The sequence below is a fragment of the Catharus ustulatus genome, chromosome 2 (assembly GCF_009819885.2).
Source record: "Catharus ustulatus isolate bCatUst1 chromosome 2, bCatUst1.pri.v2, whole genome shotgun sequence".
Lineage (NCBI taxonomy): Eukaryota > Metazoa > Chordata > Aves > Passeriformes > Turdidae > Catharus > Catharus ustulatus.
Window position 1 is genome coordinate 39067431 of NC_046222.1, and position 21671 is coordinate 39089101.

Genomic DNA, 21671 nt, shown 5'->3' on the forward strand with positions numbered 1-21671 from the left:
CACTCCCTGCACTGTGCTATAATAGGCTGTCCATGTATTGAGATTTCTGCAGTCCCCAGTCCTTTAATCACCTGAGTTAATTGCTGCACCATTAGACTGCGCGAGCTCGAGGGAGGCTTCCCCTCCACAGAGCAATGCTGTGCAGTGAGGCGTTTACTCACTTTTGTAAAACTTGATCCAGTTTTGCCCACTGAGCAGCTGAACATGTGTTGTAGTAAATTTGCACAGTCAATCAGTTAAACTGAAGATGTGCTGGTTAATAATGTGGGAATTTTATATGGTTCTTATGTTCAGTTGGGATGTCAGTGCCAAAGTTAGTAATGTGTGTGCGTGTTTGTTTTGCCTTTTTTAGGCTTGTTTTGTCTGGCTGTTGTAAGAATTAGCAGATGTTTCATTTGATTCATGATGCTGGATGCCACATCCTGGAACTGGTGTTTTAATTAGGTGGCACCAGATGCTTGTTTGGTAGTGAGTGAGTAGAGGCATGCTCATGCTGGGAATGCCAATGTCGTTGCAATACCATTGCTGCTTCCTCTCTCATTTCGTCCTCGAAGTGGTGCCTTCTGCAGTGAACGTCCCCAGTCTCTCCTCATTCTGAGTCTCTGCTTTACTTCCAGGTTGTGCCTTCAAGTCCCTTGCAAGGAACATTCCTTCAGAGCTTGGTTTGTGTGCCCCAGTGAATTGCTTAAAACTTACTGATCAGCCAGAGTAATTCTTTCATGTCTTCCCAGGATCTTCTCTGGCAGCATTTGGGATCAGAAACCTTGATACCACAGTTCCTCTTGGCACTAAAAGTTCAGATTAAAGGAAAGTCTCTGCTGCCTTTCAGTGGCATGGTCACAGTTCCAGTAAACAGAGATCCTTTCAGCCAGCTTGTTCCTGTGACAGCAGCTATTCAGACATAAGCTTTTGAGTGTCACTTTGGGCATACAGGCAGCGGATAACACTGTCTTGAGGTGGGATTCATTGTGGCAATTACACATCCAGATACAAGGAGACAGCAGCAGTAATTCCAGCATACTGTGTATCTTATAAATGGCTGTAATATGAAGTTTAATATTCTGCTCAGCTGGAAGCCATATAGATACCTGATTGTTGTTTTGTGTGGAAGTGGCACCTGTACGTAACAAAATACTCCTCAGTTTTGTTTGTGGACACTGCTGCAAAACGGAGAAGAACAGGTTTGCCTGTCACCTTCTTTCAAAAAGTAGGAACAACCCATATTTCTTACCTCTGAATACCTCTACACATTCCTTGAAATGATGCAACCTCATTAGATACCTTTTTCAACTTCGGAGTGACCGTGGGGCTGTTTGGGGAGATGCTTGGCGCTCCCTCGCACAGCAGTGTAGCCGTGTTGCTGCTGGGCAGGCTTTGGGCACAGCCCAAAGTCCAATTGGCTTTCTCCTGGCCTGCCTGGCACCAGCATCAATCTGTCAGGACCAAGCCTTGACCTGGAATTAAAGACATTTGGGTATGTCAGCACCATTTGCAGTTCGCACCGCTGGAGTATGGAGTAGGAGTGTGCTCCACTAAAGTATTTTGGCTATGGAGCTTTCCAACCTAGTCCCTGGTATGATGGTTTTGAATGACCAGTTTTCCTCTTGTTTAAATTTGTGTTTTTCTTGCTATCACTGGTGCAAACATTTAATCACTTAGAATGAGTATGAAGTGATTCATCCATTTATTTTGAGAGGTTGAATGCCTGACCACAGTATGTTTTCTTATATTTTACAATGTAATAGTAGCCTGGAGTGCTGTATTAATTTTACTTTATTGCTCCAAGAGGCTGAGATATGGCTGTTTGGTTCTCTGCTGCTTTAGCTTAGCAGTCTTCTGTGAGATTATGGGGACTGCTTGGTAGCTGGAGCTTTATTCTTTCTGTTCTATTTCTGTCTGAAGCTGGGCTTACCCCTCTGTTAAATAGGTGCAGGAGCACCTGGCTACTGGTAGTTTATTAATGTTTGTCTAGAGCTCCTGAAGTGATGTTGTATAAAGTCTAAATATTTTCTAAAGAATGCCATCCTTCAAAAATTCCTGTACAGTGGGTCCTGAGGGAGAGAGTTTGATAGCAAACCATCACATTTAAAACTGAAAGTAAAAAAAAAAAAAAAAAAAAAAGACTGACTTCTGAAAGCTTCTTTATATGTTTTCTTCCCACTGGCCCTGTTACCCTGTACCCTCACAGGGTAAGGACAAATATAATTCCATCCTGTAGCAGTAAAAGCAAATAAACCCAAAGATACTATTATTTTATTTTTTTATTGGGGTTTTGGTCCTCACCACAGTATGTTTATAAGGTAGACTCAAGTTAAATGGAACAGACTTACCTGTTCAAGAATCATGTTTTGAACTGCACTTTCCCAAGTAAGCTTTTCTGAAGAAGCCAGTACCTATCAAGCGTGCTGTCAGTTTTAGTGCTCAGTGCTGGACAAGTGGACATGTTGCATATCAATTAAGAATGGAAGATAAATGGATGGCAGTAAATGGAGGTCATGGGTTAGAGGCATTTAATGGAAGAAATGGAAATGAAAATTGGAAAACAATCTAAGGGATCTTGAGAAGATAAGAGCAAAGGAAACTCAATTAGAGGGAGCCATGCTTCCACTCTTGGATCAGGGATAATTTCCTGGGTTTTGTTTGATGGGGTTTATTGCTTTCACAGTCAGCAAAGTTGCATTATAAATAAATAATTGCATTCTATTTTATTATTTGCTCAAACTGATGCATTTCAAACAGTGAAAATATATTCTCCTTTTCAGAATGGTGCATAAATAGACAAATATACTTTTCGTAAGTGCAACCTATCAATTAGCCCTAGGCAAAGCCCACTGGTATTACTGAGTGTTTAAGAACTTAAAGCATAAAATACAAGTATATTTTTAAATGCTGAAATACTCACAAATCAGATTCAAATGCTAACTGTTTATGAAGGCTTACAGTGATAGATTTACCTGCATACAGTGATAGATTTGCAAGGCAATCTGTGCATAGAAAGCATTCTATGCATTTATGTCTGGCCATTTACAGAAAATAGAATAAATCACCTTTCCTTTTCCCCTCTTCCCTTTGGAATACATGTGTCTGTGAGTGAGTATGTTCATGTGTTTTTATCCATATCATACCTGTCTGTATGTATATACAACATTTCATAATGATGATTAAGTGTGATAAAGTGATAGAAGTCGCTGTGGTGCATAATGAGCATGTAAGTGTTGTGTCCACAGCAAAGCCCGTATTTTCTGTGTCTTATTTCATTAGGGCTCATGCTTGTGGTTTCCCTCAAGGGATCACACAGTGTATATTGGTACTGCAACATTTCATTATTTACTTTATCAGGACTCTCACTCTCCCTGTCTCTTTAGGGAGCTTAGTTCGCCTCATCATAAACAGCTTTAAAATTGAGCTGCTGCAGTTTGTATGCATGTACACATACACCACCTGGGGAAGGCAATGCGTACTCCTCACACTGAGCCTCGCCCTGAATAGCAAGGGAACATCTGGGTGGATGCTGAAGTCTCCCTCAGCACCCCTTTAGTTCCAGGCTGCCCACTTTGCATCCCAGTGAAGTGAGTAGAGCCATAACATCTCCTGGAACCATTAACAGGTAAAGCTGATAGAAGGGCCATGACTTTGGAAGACTCTGGTGGGATAGGGGCTGACCTTACACGAAAGGTTGTACTTTGGAGTGCAGCAGCCAGAGCACATGTATTTCCTCTCTTTCTTCAGAGCCAAAAGGAAGCACCCACAGAGTCACTGGCACTGTTCCCAATAATCACAATAGAATTGTCTAAGTCAAGGCTTTTATTGTATGGCTCTCATTTGCCACAGTCCCTTGTGTATCTCAGCTTTCTTCTTCCTTCCATTCCCTTGTCCAAAGAAGAATATCCTACCTGTAGAAGATTTTTGAAGATAAATATAAGACTAGTGCTTCCCCAAGATTAAAAAACTGGTGCTTTCCACCAGTATATTCCCGTATACTCTTTGAACCGTGGATTTATTATCACCCAGAGTATGAAGAGTGAAACAGAAGTCTAATTATGGTCTGGTTGTGCAGGATCTGTGCTAGGTTTGATGTTATAACCCCAGCTCCATTTCCTGTATAGAAGGTAGAAAATTAAACTTCTGACTATCTCAGTGATCATGTACAGTTTTTTCCTGTGGGGCTACTGTGAGGTTGCTCAAGGGTATTTGGAAAAAATTCAAAATGGAAATGAATCCTAGTTATTTCACTTTTTGCAGTTGCAGATAGGGCTGTAGGTGAGGAGCCTTCCTTGCAAAGCTTGCAGCTGTCTCTAAGACTTCACTATCAGAAAGATGCTTGGAAGTATCTGGGGTTGCACTTGGCAATTTTTGCAGATATTTGTTCCATACTAAGAGAGAGTCAGCTTACAGTAATTTCACGACCATAAGGCGCACCAGACTATAAGGCGCACCCCCCAGGAGTCGGCAAAATTCGCAACTTTGTAGATCATATAAGGCGCACCAGACTATAAGGCGCACTTTTTTTTTGCAGCGAGGCTCCGCCCCCAGCTCCCCCTGCGCGGTTGCTGGCCGAGGCCCTGCCTCAACCTGGCAACCATTGGCCCCTGGGCCCGCCTGTAACCGGTGGCACTGGGCTATGCCCACCGCCGCTCAGTGCACCGTACCCGGGGCCAGGGCATGCCTGCCACCACTCCGTGGAGAGTCCCCGGGGCTGGGCTGTGTCCACTGCCGCTCCGTGGAGCGTCCCCGGAGCCCTGCTGCTCCGAGAGTTCCCTGGCGCTCCAGGAACCCTGCGCTGCCCATGTGCTCCGGGAGTCCCCTGGAACTCCGGGAACCCCGAGTCCCCTGGCACTCTGGGAACCTCGATGCCGGTGGGCTCGCCCTGCGTCGCCACTGCCCCGAATCTGGCAGCTTTCCCCCCTCCACGCAGCGGCCGCCCCAGTGCTGGGGGACCCACCCTGTGGGGCCACCTCCCTAATGCTGGCAGGCCCACGCCCGGCTGCTGCTGCCCCGATGCCAGCGGCTTTGCCCCCCCGCCTGGGCTGCACCGCCGCTCTTTCCCACCCCTGCGCGGCCACCGCCCCGATGCCGACGGGACCACCCCGCGGGGCCGTCCCTGATGCCGGCGGGTCTGCGCTGGGCCGCTGCTGCCCCGATGCGGGCGGCTTTCCCCCCTGCCCAGGCTGTGCCACTGCCCTTTCCCCCCACAACGCGGCCACTGCCTCGATGCCGGCGGGCTCGCCCCGGCCCGGCGCTGGCTTGATGCCGCTGCCAGGCGGGCTCTGCTTGGATGGGGACTGTTGTGGGCTCGCACTTCCAGGGTGGCAAATGTCGCAGCTTTGTACATCAGATAAGGCGCACCAGACTATAAGGCGCACTTCTGGGTTCTGGGGAAAATTCTAGTCAAAAGGGTGCGCCTTATACTCGTGAAATTACTGTACTTGTGAGGCATGTTTGAAGCGTAATGGGAGTTCTTGGTGAAAGGTGTGTGCTGCTTGGGGTAGTTATTGGGAAATCAGAAAAGGAGCTTCAGGAGAGTTTTGAGGGGGCATCATGCGATCTTCACACAAAATAAGAACATTTAAAAAAACCCAACAAAACAAACCCCAGAGATTTTAAGGAAGGTGGGGTTTGGTGTGAATTGGTGGATATCAACTTTTCAGCTATCAGTTACAAGCTATCCACAGGGGCTTGTGGCTCTGCTTGGTTAAATCCAGGGTGACAATGTGAGTGAAAACGTGGTGCTAGCGTGGCTTCCCTGCAGAGGTTCAGCATCTACGCAGAAGGTGTCTCCTGGGGACTGCTTTGTGGAGGGTAATTTCCCATTAGTGAAATAGGTCTGGGGTGTTAGTCTTGTGTATGTTCAACAAGGGGAATGGATCTCCTGGCCTTTCTGAAGCAAACAAAATAAATGCTCCTAATCCTCTCAATGTCGGCAGGTGATCTGAATAAAATTTTGGCCTCCAGGCAACTCTCTTCAATTTTTTTCTGCTGCATTCATTGAAATTTCTGCCCAGGGCAGAAGCAGCAGCTTGAGGTGTTTTTACATGCTCTAGATAAGAAGGATGAAAGGTGGTGATTCTCTTGCTCAGCCTCTCTAGAGAAAAGAAGATAGAGTACACCTAAAAGCATACTTAAGAAAAACTGAAATGCTTTGCTTCTGGGCAATTTAAAGCAGTCGTGCTAATCCAAAACAAGTCACCTTTTTTTTGACATGCTTACCATGAAGTACCTTAGCAGCTGATGCACAAAACCAGTGTCATAGAATGGAAGAACTTTCATTTTATGGACCTGAGAAAAGTCCTGAAAATGGGTCTAGATAAAACTTCAGGTATCAGTGCGTCCATTCTGCATTTCACGGTGAAATGCAAAGTGTGTTCTTTGCAAAACAGAAATGTTCTGCTAGTATTGCTGAAGTATATACTGCCCTTACCACTGGAAATGCCACTCAGAGAAACAAAGGGACAACTGATTGTTCTCACAAAGCCCCAGAGTTGCCTGTCTGAGAGCATCTCCTAATCTGAGACCAAGCTGTTCCCTGCAGTGCCTCCCACTCAGTGCCATGCCCGGACAGGAGCATGGCCATTGCTCCAGGCTCACCAGTGCTCACATGCAGCACTTGTGCTGCTTCTCATGCACATCTCTAGAACAGGCTCTTCAGTTTGTTGCATACGTGAAGCAAAAAAGATACCAAGAGCTTTTTTTTTTTCATTGAGTGTGTTTTCTCCCCATTGTGGCATTGGCAATGAAGCTGTTGGGACAGCATAAAATGACAATGAAAGTGGAGCTGGAGATGTTGGGAGCACTGCAGCAGCCAGCATCACCCAGTGAACCTCTTCTTTACCATGCACCTTGGAGAAAACAGCTGCACAGATCTGTAGTGCTTAAAGCCAGAAAAAAAACCAGATAATTTGATCTCATCCCTTTTATATTTCTGTCTATCATATATCACTTTTATACGTCTTTACTAAATGATCCTTCTCTAACTACACCGTAGCATACATTTGCCATGAAATGTTTCTCCCTCAACAGTTTGTAGCTCTCATTTGCAGATGTCTGAGATTATTCCAGGAATTAATCATCTGCTTTAAAAAAAATAAAATAATAATGAGTATCAAGCTGATTGCTAATTTTATTTTTCCTGGCTTCAGTTTCTAGTCATTAGTGTTGCTCCACCCTATTTTGTTAGATTAAAGAGCCCTTTGCTTCCCAGTAATATTTCCCCATGAACCTTACATGGATTTTTCTAATCAAGTTGCCTCTTCATCTTCTTTTTAATAAGCTTAGCAGATTGAAATCTTAAACTCCCTTACTGTAAATCATTGTCTCTTCAGACTGTTTTTGGAGCCTTTTTCTGTTCATCTTCTCTGATTTTTTTGACATGCTCTGTGAAACAGACTCCAGAGTCATGCATGGTATGTCTGAGAAAAGGAAACATGGACAGGTTAAATGATGCTCCTGTGCTGGCTTTGTGCATCACACTCCTCTTTCCTGCTGTGTTCATCTTCAGGGGCAACATGGCTATTAAGCGATTTCAGAGGTACTCTTCTCTCCTTTCTGACTGCTCCTCTGGGTTAGTGTTTGGATAGAGAGATAAAGGCAGATTCCAGGGTAATGTTACTATTTTTTTTCATAGGGTTGCTCATTTGCTGTGGCCAAAAGAAACAAGTAATAAGGACAGAGCGGGGGAGTGAGTGGGAAGATAACTCTTTTTCCAGTGAAATATACATACTCTGTTTTCACTATAATGTATATAAGTGAAAAGGGAAAGACATTTTCTAGCTGGAATATCCCAACACTCCCTTGTCTGCTCTGGCCAGCCGTCCTGGGCCAGCACTGCTCAGTGTGCAGGATCACTTGCTCTCCAGGACAGCCTTCCCCAGCGAGCAGGCTCCCTTGCAGGGCTGCCTCTGCTCCCCTCCACCTCCCTCTCCAGTGATACAAAACACCTGAAGCAGATTCACACAGATTTTGCAGAAGGGCTCCCAAAGCAATGTCTTGTACTGTAGGGAGTACAAAAGATGCAGATCTTTGTGTAAAGGAAGAGAACCCTGTGCAGAAGTCCCTTGCCAGGACTTTTATCAGATTCCTTTTGAGCATCCTTTGCCTTTTTTCTTCATCTTTTCTTTCTGCTTCAGCTTTGCTGCGCTTATGATCTTATTTCTAAAATAACCAGGAGCAAACCCTTCTTTTTAAAATAGCTTCCCAGTCCTCCAGGCAGAGGACACATGGGTCGGACTTTGATCTCTTCATTAATCTACTAAAGAGGATGTGTGAAAAATCTGGGTTACTCTGGGCTTTAGCCAGACCTTTTGAGAAGAAAATGTTTCAATTCAAACAGATTATTATTGAGAGTTAACAGCTTTCATCCTTGGTGAGGATTTCTGGTGGTACCATTCCCACATTTGGTGTGATTGGGAAGGCTGCAGAGGTAGGCACAAGGCATGCAAGGGTTTTGAAATCCCTGAAGTGCTCAGAAAATAAGGCAGAACTTGTCATTTGCTGTAGGGACAAACAGATTCGGGGGGAAAAATATATACAGAGAGGCTGTAATAAGGAAAAGAGTTCCCAGTTTGTGATTCGTGTGTACCCACAAGGGCTTAAAAAAAAAAAACAAAAACAAAAAAACCCCAAAAAAACATGGTCAGTAGAGTTAAGTTATGCTATTAATTTGTTCTTCTAAGTTACTTTAAGAATGTCTTCCAACAGTAGATCTTCCTGAAAGATTTTGTGAAAGTTTGAGGTACCTGAATTTTACATGACACTTGCCACAGCCACAAAATTACGCTTTTTGTTTTTTTTCTTGCCCCTCTGGCTGAAAAGCTGAGCCCTGTGCACATGGAGGGAATAACACAATGTTCACTCAGTGCATAGGCATTGTATTTTGCTGTGCCTGCGAGACCAAAGAGAAGGGTGGATCTACCACCACTAAAGGAATGCCAGTAGCAGCCCAGTTTCCTAAGAGTTGAACAATATGGCTCAAGCCATGCAGGATGGCAACAAATCCCTTTTGTCAGAGCAGCATTACAGTTTGCCCCATTGTTCTGGAGCACATGGAGCAAGTAGGGAATGGGATATGGCAGCAGTTTAGTCTTCAGTGGGGCTTCATGACTCCTCTCAGCCTGGTTTTTACTGCTGAGTTTTATTGCTTTATCTGACAGTGATGGAGTGTGTTAAGCTTTGACAGAGGTTATTCATAAATGAGAGGTTTCTTTCCTGCATTTATGCTTTTGAAGGCAGTTTCTTTCTACCAGAGTTGTCCATTCTGTAATTTTTGTTTATCCATATAAGATTTTTCTTCCCCCCAAGCAAAATATATTAAAGCAAGATGAATATGGATGTTTCTTTAAATAAGTAGAGGGATATGATGGAAGATACAAAAGTGGTAATAAAGCCTAGTCAGGTAAAAATGTTGGCACATCTTATTTCATTTAATTCATAAGTGGAAGAAGATAGAGAATTTATTTGACTAAGCCTCTGGTTCAGTGTCTTGATGATATGTTTGGAAAATTGCTCTGAAATTGATGTGTAAGTGACCTTGAAGATGTCATATTTAAGTGATAGCTCATTTTGATGTGAAGTTGTAAGCCTCCCCCGGCCTCAAATAAAGCAAGCAAAGGAACTCAGCATTGAACTCAAGTCATTTCAAGGTAAAGAGGGAAGAAACTCTCCTCAAAACTCAAAATATAAATAGCCTGGAAGGTCAAGCACCTAATCTGAGATGTGCCTCTGTTGCAGTGCCATTAAGGTGCTGCTTCACTGGGAAGTTTGCCCTCATGGCAGCAGTCCCCCAACCCTGGTGTCAGCCTTGGGACACCTGGGGAGATGTGATCTGACTCCAGAGAAAACTCAGTCCTTGTGGTGGGTGGCACTACCAATTCAGTATGCAACATTCATCCTTGGAATCACATAGTTCCTGTATATATATGCTTTATATAAATACTGATACATTCATAAGTATTCATGTATTCATATATGATTATTTAAAATTAAAATATATTTTTAAATAATTATTTTTGTTTGAGAGGGCAATGGCCAGACCCAAACTTGGCTATTGCCTTTAGTTTGTTGGACTTCTACCTGTACTAGATTAGATTACTTTTATGTTTTGCAGCCTGAGGCAGGGCTGGCCAGGATTCCTGCTCAGGCAGGATGCCCTCCCTCGCCTGGTATTGAGGTCATGCCAGTGTAAGCTGTGCTGATGGGCTGTACCTGATTTAATGGCCCTGCCAGAGTACAACCACAGCTGCACTTTGCATTTGAGTCACACGAGAATCCCTGACTTTAGCTGGACCAGCACCTCAGAGGACAGAAGAATCACAGAATCATTAAGGTTGGAATAGACCATCAGCTCCAGCTGTTAAAAGTTGGGAGTTTCCATGTGTACCTGAACTGGATTTCAACCCAGCTGGCCCTGTTTGGTTGAAAGCAGTGCCTGGTGGTGGTCCCCTCTGTGGGCAGGAATGGTTTACAGCCCCTCTGTGGTTGAACTTGCCTCTGAAGCACGTGGTGGAATGTCATGCCTAACGAGAGTTGTAAACTGTACATTATTTACCTACTTACCTGTTAAATACAGATACATTACATTTATTGACCTAGTGAATGTCCATGCCACGATTCTGGCGGGTTGTGATGGTCATGATATTGTGTGTAATGTCACGGTAAAAGGTTTATTTGCAGACTAATTTGGTGTTGTTGGAAATAGCATTGCTGAGGATTGGCTTTCTAATTCTCTTTTACTGCTCTGGGAACTCAGATGTGATATTCACCACAGAAACTGCACTTTGAAGTAACAGTGGATTTGTATGTTCAAAATGTCAGTATAAAAGAGAAAATCAGAAGTTAAGCCCTGGACAGGAATGTAACCTGTCTCTCATTGTCTGACAAGAGTGGTTTATGATACATGTTTTGTATTTGAACCAGACATAAGAATATTAGGAAGTTGTAGGTATGTATAGCCTCACAAAGTTAATATTGCTTTTGGACTCGTTCCTGGGCATGATCTAATCTCCATTTAAGTCAGTGGAGATTTTTCTTCCTGCTTCAATAGGAATTAAGTTTGTGTTTTAATACGCAGTAAAGCCTACAAAATTTGTGCAATAAAATAAAAACAGGAGGGCACACTTTGCCCAGTGGGGGGCCTTAAATGAAGGCGTTGAAATAGCGTTTAATCGCCAGAGTAAGGAGGCAGATTTTCAAAGCTGCCGGCTGCGAGCGGTGGGGGGGATGAGCGATAGGTCTCCTTCATGCTCCGATTGAGTTTGTGGCTGATGTGATACTGCTGCCCACATTCAGAGCTGGCCCTGGTTATTTATGGCTTTGGAAGGCTTTAAAAAGGGGTGAATATAATCTGTGGTTAATTCTCATTCCCACTGGATTTGGTGGCCCCAGTGTGCTGAATTGGTCTGGCATTGGCACTCAGGTTCATGTCTTCCTTATGCTAAAACTGTTTAATCTTTTGGGTTATATTTACAATTTCCCCTTTAATGGAAATAATGAATAAAATATCTCCCAAAATATGTATGCAATCTGCTTTCATGCACACAGAACTATTCCATGTGAAGGACCTAAATAAAAAAAACCAAAAAACAATGGGTTAGGTATAATGTTAGTTTCCTTGAAATCGTAAATATCCTTCCGTAATTGGGTGCGAAATTCCTGTCTACAAATCATGACATTTTGGTTGATTTTACATTCACTGGTCTGATGAATAAAGGGCTTGCAACATTTTTTAAACTTTTCCTGCTTACAGTAGCTCTCCACTAAGTGTCCTTCAAAAATCACATCTCTGCTCATTGCAAGGAATCTGAATTAGCTCTGATATTTGCACTTACACTCACAAATCTTTCCATGACTCCCCTATGTGCCGAAGTTTGGGGCGAGGATCCAGCCAGATCTTGGGGGTAGGAGTGCAGGTCAGAGATGTAAAGCCTTCATCTTGGTGCAGCCAGGTGAGGTATGTAAGTTCTTTCTCCCCACTCTGTATTTTAGACAGAAAAAAAACCATTTTAAAACTCATTATTCAACTGTTTTCTTCTCAAGCTACTTTTATTTATTGCTTTTTTCCCAGCAAGGCAATGTAAACAAGGACCTTTGGCTGACAGCTCGGTGACAACCAAGGTGTTGTGTTTACTGCCAGGAGACTCACAGAGCCTTTGATAAAGGATCATGAATAATTAGTAGCATTTTGGAATCAGTGATTTTTCTGCTTCTTCCTTTGAGGGATGTACCAGCCCTGAGTACTTCACTGTTAGTTGGCATTCCTGACGGCCTCATTTCTGTCATTTTAATTGGGGGACAAACCAGCTTCTGCTTTGTAGCTGTTTGCACTGAGCCCCTTTGTTTGGAAGCTAGAGGAGGGAGAGGCAGATGGGGGCTCTGGAAATGTGTTTTTCTAGCATTTCATGGCAAAAGCTGATAAAGCCCCTTGGACATACTGAGTTTGCTGGTGTCCTGGGTTCTGGAGTCAGGAACGTACATGTCTTACCCTCAGTCCTTCAGTCACCCTGAGGTTATATATTTTTATAGTGATTTTAACCACTAAACCTTGGACTAAACCTGGGCCATTCACCTTATCTAACCTTTCCTGATTTCCCAGTCTGAGATGCACATTTGTGCAATTAGCTCACACTCCTGAAAAGGGTTGGGGAGAATAAGCAACATCTTTTGTCACTGAGTCTCTTGTCAACTGATACCTGATGCAGTGTGTCCCCCTGCAAAACCACTGCAGTATTTTGAAAAGGAGAGAACCAAGTATTTTTATGTGGCATTTCTGTGTGAGAGTTTTTGGAAGAATAGCAGATACTTCCTAGTCAGTCTTCTTTCCCCATATCTTGTTCATCGTTTGCGGAGGATATGGCTGGTTCTACTGGCAACTTTTATAACATGGGCTCAGCAAAATCACATTCTGTATTAGTTTTTGCAGCTAAGCCAATAACTTGGGTAGAAGAATAGGTTATATTGTCTTGTCTTGGTACCAAGGTGCCAAATGATGGGAGATTCTGGCCTGTCCCTGACAAGCAGTTACTCCTGCCAGATATCCTCCTTGTTGGAATATTTGCACTCTCCTTTTTCTGCCGTTGACTTCCAGCCATCAGACCTCAGTTTGCTTTTCTCAGCTAGATTAAAGAGCTTTGCTACTCTCTTTTGACTTTTCCATGCCCAGCTTCTTACAGACCACCAAGCTGTCTTTTAATCTTGCATTGAAAAAACTAAACAGAATTGAACTCCTTTCAATGTTTGTGCTATGAGGGTATTCATGAAGGATGATCTGACTTTTAGGAAGAACGTATGTGTGTAGCAGATATCCATGGCGATGGGCACCTATGTAAACAGCCAGGCTGACAGCTCCAGTAAACATTCTCTTAAAGAGCTGTGTCAGGTCCATCCATCACACTACCTATATACACAGTACTGTCAAATATGTAGGGTAAACAAACAGGGGGCAAAAAAGAGGTGATGAAAGAAATAATACTTTTCTCTAATCCCTTTTTGTTTTAAGGGCCTCTCAGGTTTCTCATCATGGTAGTAAATACATGACTTTCAGATATTTTTTGGGTGGACCACATCATTTGAAGTGGTCTGGTGACAGATGTACAGCAAATCAGTGGGAGAGGAAAGAGGGAAATCCAGTTTGCTGATTCTTCATCCCCTTTAATAGTTTCTTTTTTTTTTAAACTTTCGTCCTTCATAATGCCGTGTCTCATTGTGTCCAATTGCAGGAGCCACACAGAAAACATTATCCCATTATTTTCATAGGGAAAGAGGGAAAACAAGCCTTAAAGAGAAACAAGCGCACAACCTTCGCGTTGCTGGCACATTGCCAAACCCAAGGGCTGTGCTTAATTTACATATAAATGTGCTGAGGATTTTAATCAGCAGCTAATGCACTCTGCTGTTATTTTTCACTTACAGTGTTTGTAATGCACGTGGTGTTTGGCAAATTGCATGGGGCATACGAACTTGGAGGAATGCAACGGCAAGCATATCAGTGGTACTGCTTTTTGGATTGTTGGCTGGCTTTATTTTGCTTCCCTGGAGACCTCAGGTAGTGCTGGCTCCAGACCTTCAGGGATACTGCAAAATCCAGCCCAGGGCAACAGAAGAGCTGGCTCACAGATGTGTGGTTGGATTTCAGCTGTCTCATGTAAAAACGCGGTAGTGCCTCCATGGTGTAGTATCCCAGTGGATGAGAACATCTGTTTTATCTGTCTTGTTCAGAAATGTGTCTGCAAAATCTTGGAACTTTTTGGTTTTTAGTCCTTCTGAAATTTTCATGATTTCTTCTGGTGTTTCTTCTTGATTTGTTTAGTTCAGGCGTCATTACTTTGTTCACATTTCTCTTTTAATTAGCAAGCAGCTGGAAAGAGTGCACCACAAAATTCATCCAAGAAAAGCCCTTGGTGCTGCTTCCAAAGGTGTCTCCTCCTTTCTGCTCTCCTGGTCCTGGAAAACCAAATTCTGTCTTTCTGTAGTATCTGTTAATATCTATGAGTTTTGAAGTAAGTGATGTGTTTTCTGAATTTATTGTGATTTTATCCAAGGATATACCCCTTCTTTCAGCTAAAGTGAGTGAGAGCCTATCTGTGGACAGCCCAGGGAATAGTTTGCAGCTCCTGATGTCAACTCTGTCAGCCTCTTTGCATTCGTGCCATAGTGAAAAAGAAGCAGTGTTGATTACCAAATATCATCATTAGTCTCAAGGGTTAACACCTCATATGGAGCTCGCATTTAACATCCCTCTGGAATGATGTCATCCACACCTGTATTAAGTGATCTGTTAAATATTTGGGCAGCTTGTTTATTCTTGTGGGTACTACCTTTATGTCCATATGTGGGTGTACAGGAAGGAGGTATTTTGTGCAGAACAGTCAAGAGCATGGTAGAAGGTATTCCCAGGATGATGGAAGGATTTCCATGTGGAAAACCTGAAAGTGAACAAAAGCCTTCTTATTTATCAAGCTGCTGTGTGATGTTGACAGGTGAAACAAGACTTATTGAGGAAAAGGAATTAATTGTATCTGGGACCTTTTAATAACTCAAAAGAAAAAGTAAGAACCCGTGTAACAGCAGACCTGTTGGCAGTAGCTAATGCTTGTTCAATGATCCTTCCCTTCTGAAATACAGAAATGAAAAGTAACTGTTGCCAGGAGTTATAAAATGAAGGAATGACTCAGAAGATAGATTTATTATCACCTCAGTATCAGTGAAATTCAGCTTCATAAGCAGAGGTTAATCTGCTAAAACCTTCTGCGCTCTCACTGGGGGAGAACCCTATTTATTTCAAATTTTGTTTAAAGATGTAAAATAATTCTTCTTGTCTTCTGAATAAATCATCATCTCTACTATAACTAATATTCATCTCTTTTTTTCTCAGTCTTTCCTCTGTGGATTTATTTTATTTATTTATTTCTATGGGTTGTTGTGGGCTCTTCTCATCCCTGCAGTGTAATTTCTCTTCTGGACTTGCAGGCTTTTTTCATTACAGTTCCCCATATATTTCACCCATGTTTCTACAGAAACTCATTACATAGCACAGGCTGCTGCCAGCAAGGATATTTAGACTACACTCTACCTTTTTCCTCCAGTGCTGCCCTGCTCACCTGCAACAGGTGAATTATACATCTGAGTGAGAAGGACATGGATCTGAGGTTACTATGAAGCAACCTAAGCCCACACATGACAACAATCAGTGCTACTCCTTTCCTCCTCCTCTCTTATATGGCTGATCAAATGTTAGGGGCATGCCTGTCTGTTCAAACTGGCATTAAAAGACATTTAAAAAAAATCCAAAACTTGAAAGAAAAAGTATGTTATAAGACAAGAGCAAATATATGTGGCATCTCTGTGACTGTGCGGATGGGTTCTATGCTACCTTGAAAACTTAGTTCTAAGACTTCAAGCAGTCATGGAAACAGTGCAGTCAGATCCTTGAAAAAACCCCAAAGCCAAGAAGGCACACATATTTCATTAGTGCTGATCTTAGAGCAGCTCTGTCCTCTATAATTAACTGATAATTTTGTTCTAAATAGCATCAAACACCTTTGAGACTAAATTCAGGTTTCTTGTGTTCCTCTTTTGCCCTGCAATTTCTCCATCATTTCCCATCTCCTAATGACGTGATTTGATGGTTTGCAAACTGTCCTTTTGAATATTTTCTTAAGCTTGAGAATCCACTGCATTAGTGTGTCTCTCAAGATTTAACGATGTTGTTTTAGGAGATAAAGCATTCTTGATATATGTGTCATAGAAGTGGTCAGGAAGTGGAATTGCTCATTTTGATGCTGCTGTGATTTTGTGTGTGGTACTGGTGTATTTGGTCCTCTGTGCACTCATGCTCAGTGCTTAAGCCAGTGAAGGTTTGGACTGTGCCAATGCAAGCAAGTCTTAGAGTGGTGGAGTTTCTGTTTTATCAAAGAATGGTTTGGTTTAAAAGGGACCTGACAGGTCATCTGGTTCCAAGCAGACACAAACCAGGTGCTCATGTCACAAGGAGGATGGATTTCTAAAGCCCTTTAGGCAGGAATGAGGTTGGTGGAAGCCCTTCATGCCAGGACTGTTCAGGCACGGGTTTGACACTTTGAATCCTCTCTGTGGCTCTGTTATACACAGACACACTTTTGTTTTCTTAGGACCAGGTGGAAAACCAACTGATGCTCTCTTACACCAGCAGGTAAAGTGGCCAAGCCTTTTCTTCCTCTGCGGTAGAAGAGGATATATTCATTGTCTAAGGGTTACTGTGTGAACTTTTAATTGCTTGTTATATGCTGAATGCATTTCTGTCATACAGCCAGAGTAAAATAGATCTGATGTTTTATTGATCCTCTTCATGACATGCTCTGTTTGCTGTTTTTCTGCAGGAGTTGTCTACACAGCAGATATTCTTGACCGGGAGACCACCAAATCCTACTGGTTGACAGTATATGCGACTGATCATGGTGTTGTCCCACTCTACACTACCATCGAAGTCTACATTGAAGTGGAGGATGTGAATGACAATGCCCCTCTCACCTCTGAGCCTATCTATTACCCAGTCGTCATGGAGAACTCTCCAAAGGATGTATCTGTCATCCAGATCCAAGCCCAGGACCCTGACTCCAGCACTAATGACAAACTGACTTACCGGATTACAAGTGGAAATCCCCAGAACTTCTTTGTAATCAATCCCAAAACAGGTAACAAAACCCTATTGCCTCAGGGCAGTGGGAGAATGCAATTTACATGTTTATCAGCTTTCACCCCTTCAGGGTGCACTGTTTTGCTTTCCAAACCTCTGTTTTCTGGTTGCTTGTGTGACTAAAGCATCTTGTATGTGTCTGAAGCATTCTGCTTTGCATCCATGCGCAAAAGCAGTGGCAGATGATGCGCTGCAGATGTGCTGCAATCACTCTGCCCTGGGTCACTGAATCGCTGCTGGCTCTTCCCTGTGTCTCCAGGGATGAGACTTTGCTGCACTGAGTCTGCAGAGCAGTGCTAGGAAGCAGATTCAAGCTGCTGCAGGTTGCAGGGAGCGCAGTTTCATTCTTTATAAGCTGGTGCAGCACTACTGGAGTGAGTGACATGATGGCTATCCAGCACATGTAATAGGGCTCCACATTAAAGTAGGGAGATTTAATTCTACAGCTTGCTTTATGCAAAAAGACAGCTTAGATGACCTAAATGTTCCTCTGGCCTCTAAAAAAATCCATGTGTTTGCACTGATTTATGACAGTTGGGGATGTAGCCTGTGGGTGCAGTTTGGCAGAAATGGTGATTGTTTCAAGTTAAAATTCTGTTGTTAGCTGGCAGTGGAGCATGGCACCCATGCAGAGCAGCTCTGCACATGTCTGAACCCTAGGTGCCTTTGCTGAATAAGGCTGATAAGGAAATTGCCCCAGGAGATGTAGCCTGAGGTCCTGGATGCTCTGCTGGATGCCTACCTGTGCTTGGCAGCCAGTGTTCCTCACTCCAGCATGTATCCAGCTTTGCTCACTCATTGGGCTTGTGCAGACCCTCCAATATGATGTGGAGCTGGGATCTTTCAGATCAATATGCTGATCTTCATGAAGGTAGTTCAGAGAATTCACACAGTGCTTTTGCTTGTTTTCATGCTCCTAGTTTTGTTCTGGGGTTTTTATTTTTTTTTCTTAAGTTTATTTATATCTTCTGCAAATTTCTAAACAGCTAAAAAACTAGAAGGAACAGACCATGAGAGGCAACATTTTTAATTTTGTGTATGGAAATGATGTTCACTAAATACGTTTCAACATTTGGTTGGGCAATGCTATTGCAATGTGTGGCATAAGAAGGGGTCAGGATCTTTTCAGGCATAAGCCCAGGTGAAGAATTATGGAGAATGTATAATCACTGTGTTCAATCTGCTGAGCCCTAAGGCACATATCTCACTTATTTTTAACACTTAGAATGGCCGAAGATGCTCTTCCATCTGCATCCCTTCTCCCCCTCCCCACCCCATAAATCCCATCTGGGCAAAGTAGCAGAGTTAGGACTCACAGTGTTTAATGCTTGTGCTTCCCTTCCATCGGCTCCTCCCGCAGAGCAATCTGCTCAGCACAGCCCTGCTGATCTGCCAGGGTGAGCTCCTGACGAGGACTGGAGCTGGGCACATGGCAGCCCTGCAGCACCCTAGCCTGGTGGCACACCCTGTGGGCTGGCTCTTTGTCCCTCTGCAGAGCAGGCAGGGTACTTTTGCCTAACAGGGAGATCTTATTCTCACAGTTAACACTGACAGTGGTTAATCTTCATTTGCACTGTGGAAATTGCTGTCTGGAGAGCATAAAGGCTTCAGGGTGAGTAGCTTTGCTGCTTGGGCAACTCCCAAAGGGCCCCCCTTATACTCAGTGAGCATCCTTGCTAGTGACTGGCTGTGATTTGTCATAGAGAGGATAAGTCATCCTCTTCAGTCCAATTCAGTGCCAAACTCAGAGCAGTGAGAACTGGGCAAGGTGGCCTCTGAGTTTGTTTTGAAAACGATGAGGCTGACAGAGAGTGTGTGTGCAGAGATCCCTTTTCCCAAAAGGAAGCACCAGCCCTTGACATCAGAAGGCTTTCTCCTGATGGGATGCTGATGTCCAAGAAATAAAAGCATAATGGATTTTCCTAGAGAGTGCCCCTGGGGGTGTCTGACAAGGTTCTTTTCAGCCATCTCCCTGCAGTGTAATTCACACTCCAGTTGTTTTGTACAGGAGACTTCTGCACACACAGGAGAGGTTTGTAGCCAGCGCCGTACTCTTGCTGGGATTCAGCACAGCAGTAGCTCACGTAGAGTGTTGCACAGCAGCCCTAAATGCGACAGCATGCTGTATAATCAAGATGAAAAGGTTTAATGTGAACCCAAATATGCTGCGATTGCTGCATACGTGGGCTGAATGAGCATGCTCCTGCTGTCGGGGGAGAACAGTCATTTGAGAAAGGGGATCTTTTATTTTCTGTGTCAGTTTGGAAGTTTAAACACTGCCAGCAAACTGACATCTCACTCCTGTGAGTAATCCACTGCTGAGAGTCAACACGAAGGCAGCATCCTGCATTTTTTACATCTTTTGGTGGGAAGCAGCAGAAGAGATGAGGAGTTTGCTGGAGCATAGGGATGTTCTCAGTTGTCTTTGGAGGTCAGTAGTGGCCGTGTTTGCCTTCCTCTGGAGCTTGCTTTCAGCTGCCTTGCAGCTCATGCAGGTCAGGCAGGTTTCTGGAGGCACATGGACCATTATGTGTGTGATAAATGGGGACACAAGGAGTCCAGGTTTTGTTCCTGGTTCTAATTCAGGATCATAATTGCAGCCAATTCTTACACTTTTGATCGATTATCTGGGTAGCAGAAGCAACATTACTCCCTGTATGCCATATCTGTGGATAGAAGAAACCTCTTAATAGACAAGTTGTCACTTCCTCCATTTTTATAGACTGGCACAGCTCATGGTGGCTATTTTAGGCAGTCCAACTGCGAATGTATCATGTGCATTTGGATCTGTTTGAAGGCAGGCTTCAGACCCTTTAGGATTATTACCTGCAGTTTGCTCTGTGGGTTTTAGAGAGATGAAGAGTTGCTCCTGCAGGAGTGAAGAGCTGCTAAAATGCCACTGATACCAAGTTTTGGGCACTGAAGTCACCTGGGCTGCTCGTGCTCTCACTGGGGGCTGACTCTGCTGCGGGGGCACAAGTACATGGTGGCCTCCTCTTCAGGCTTGGGGTTTGTATGTGTGCTCCAGGGAAGAGGACAGGAACATGAGCAACCCGCCCATGTGTGTCAGGATTGGAAAAGCAGTGTGGGCAACCTCCCATGAAGGCCTTTTTTTTCCTCACCTTGATATTTTTATTAAAATACGGCCGAGCATCTGTTTGCGCCTTGGTAGGCACGTTTATCTCGTGAGTTGATATTCATAGGTACAAGTACTAAGTGAATAATGTAGCACATGAGCACGTGTGAAACCATAAATCATTCACACTGGAGAACAAGGCAACCTTGTTCTGCTAAATGGTGGGCACTGCAGCCTAAGTGTAGCAGGTCCAAGAGAACAAGCTGGGATTTTCCTTTATAGCGGCAAGAGGAGTATATTGCAAAGCACAGTTTTGTGACGGGACTAGGAAAAATGTTTTTCAAAAAAGTTGAGGTGACTCTAGGGGTTACATGACTACAGGGAAAGGCATTCCCCTGGGCATTTGTTTCCCAGCTGTGTATACACGAAGCAGCAAGGGAGGCATTCCTGGAGCTCAGCATCTTCAGCAGCTGCAAGTCAGCCTTAACCCTGGTGTGGCTGCTGGGAGAGCCAGAGCTTTTCCTCATGGCTTGACTTTTGTGCTTGGGAGGGCTTAGGGTTGCTTTGGCAGAGCACAGGGTCACAGGGCTGTGCTCCTTTGTGGGTGGTGTGAGATGGGGAGGACAGCAGAGCTGGGCTGGGCTGCCCACGTCCCAGGAGTGCCTGAGCCAAGTCACTCTGGGATGGGAGGCATATGGAAGAAGGTAAATAAAACAGAAGATGGAGTTAATAAAAAAACCTGATTGATCAGAGCTGTAAATTCTTACTTTTATTTCATGTATTTGGGTGTTAATTTCACAGCACAGGGGTAATTTACTGTGTTGATTTATGATGTTTCTGTGCTCTGGAAAACTGAATTTTAATTCAAGCCATTGCATTATTTTGTTTAGTGTTAACATATTTTGAACAAACCCAGTAAGCTTCTCTTCAGTGTAATGTAGATTACTTAAGAGATTCTTTAACTAACACACCAAAAGACCAAATTTTACTCTTGTGCATATTCTTATTTGTTAAGTTAGTCTAAAATTATGCTTGTGTGTCTGGAAAATCTGCTTACACCTTGCTTAACCTTTTGCTGGCACCATTTAAAAGGAGACAGACCCCTGGCACCCTGAAATAGTTTTTGCTGCAGTGGTTAAGGCAGGATGTATTTGTAGGTTTAGAAATAGCACATGTAGGTCAGTACATCTTTGCAGAGCGGCAATACTCTGCCTCTGTAAGTTCTCTCTGAACTGTCACATCTGCACCTAGATTTGGAAAGACTGGATATTTTCATGCTGAAGTAGTATTAATATTTATATAAGCTAATACGGGGTTAGTGAGTGTCAGAATTTAATTGGTACGAATGCTGCTCTTCTCAGTAGGTTGGGCTTTGCTTTCTTGTGCACTATCAAAGCCAGCTGGTGTAGACTCCTGCTGGGTCTGAAAGCCACA

The 21671-nt window shown here is 43.6% G+C and overlaps 1 protein-coding gene across 11 annotated transcripts in view; it reads left to right on the top strand.

Annotated features, from left to right (window-relative positions):
* Positions 1–21671, top strand: part of FAT3 (FAT atypical cadherin 3) — a 404304-nt gene that overhangs the window by 167265 nt on the left and 215368 nt on the right. For all 11 annotated transcript variants that reach the window (XR_004417100.1, XM_033052632.1, XM_033052633.2 and 8 more), the window contains one exon: positions 16845–17159. Coding sequence is in view for 10 of the 11 variants with exons in the window: in XM_033052632.1 (XP_032908523.1) it covers positions 16845–17159 (315 nt within the window). In the remaining variant the exon portion in view is untranslated. The remainder of the gene's footprint in view (positions 1–16844; positions 17160–21671) is intronic.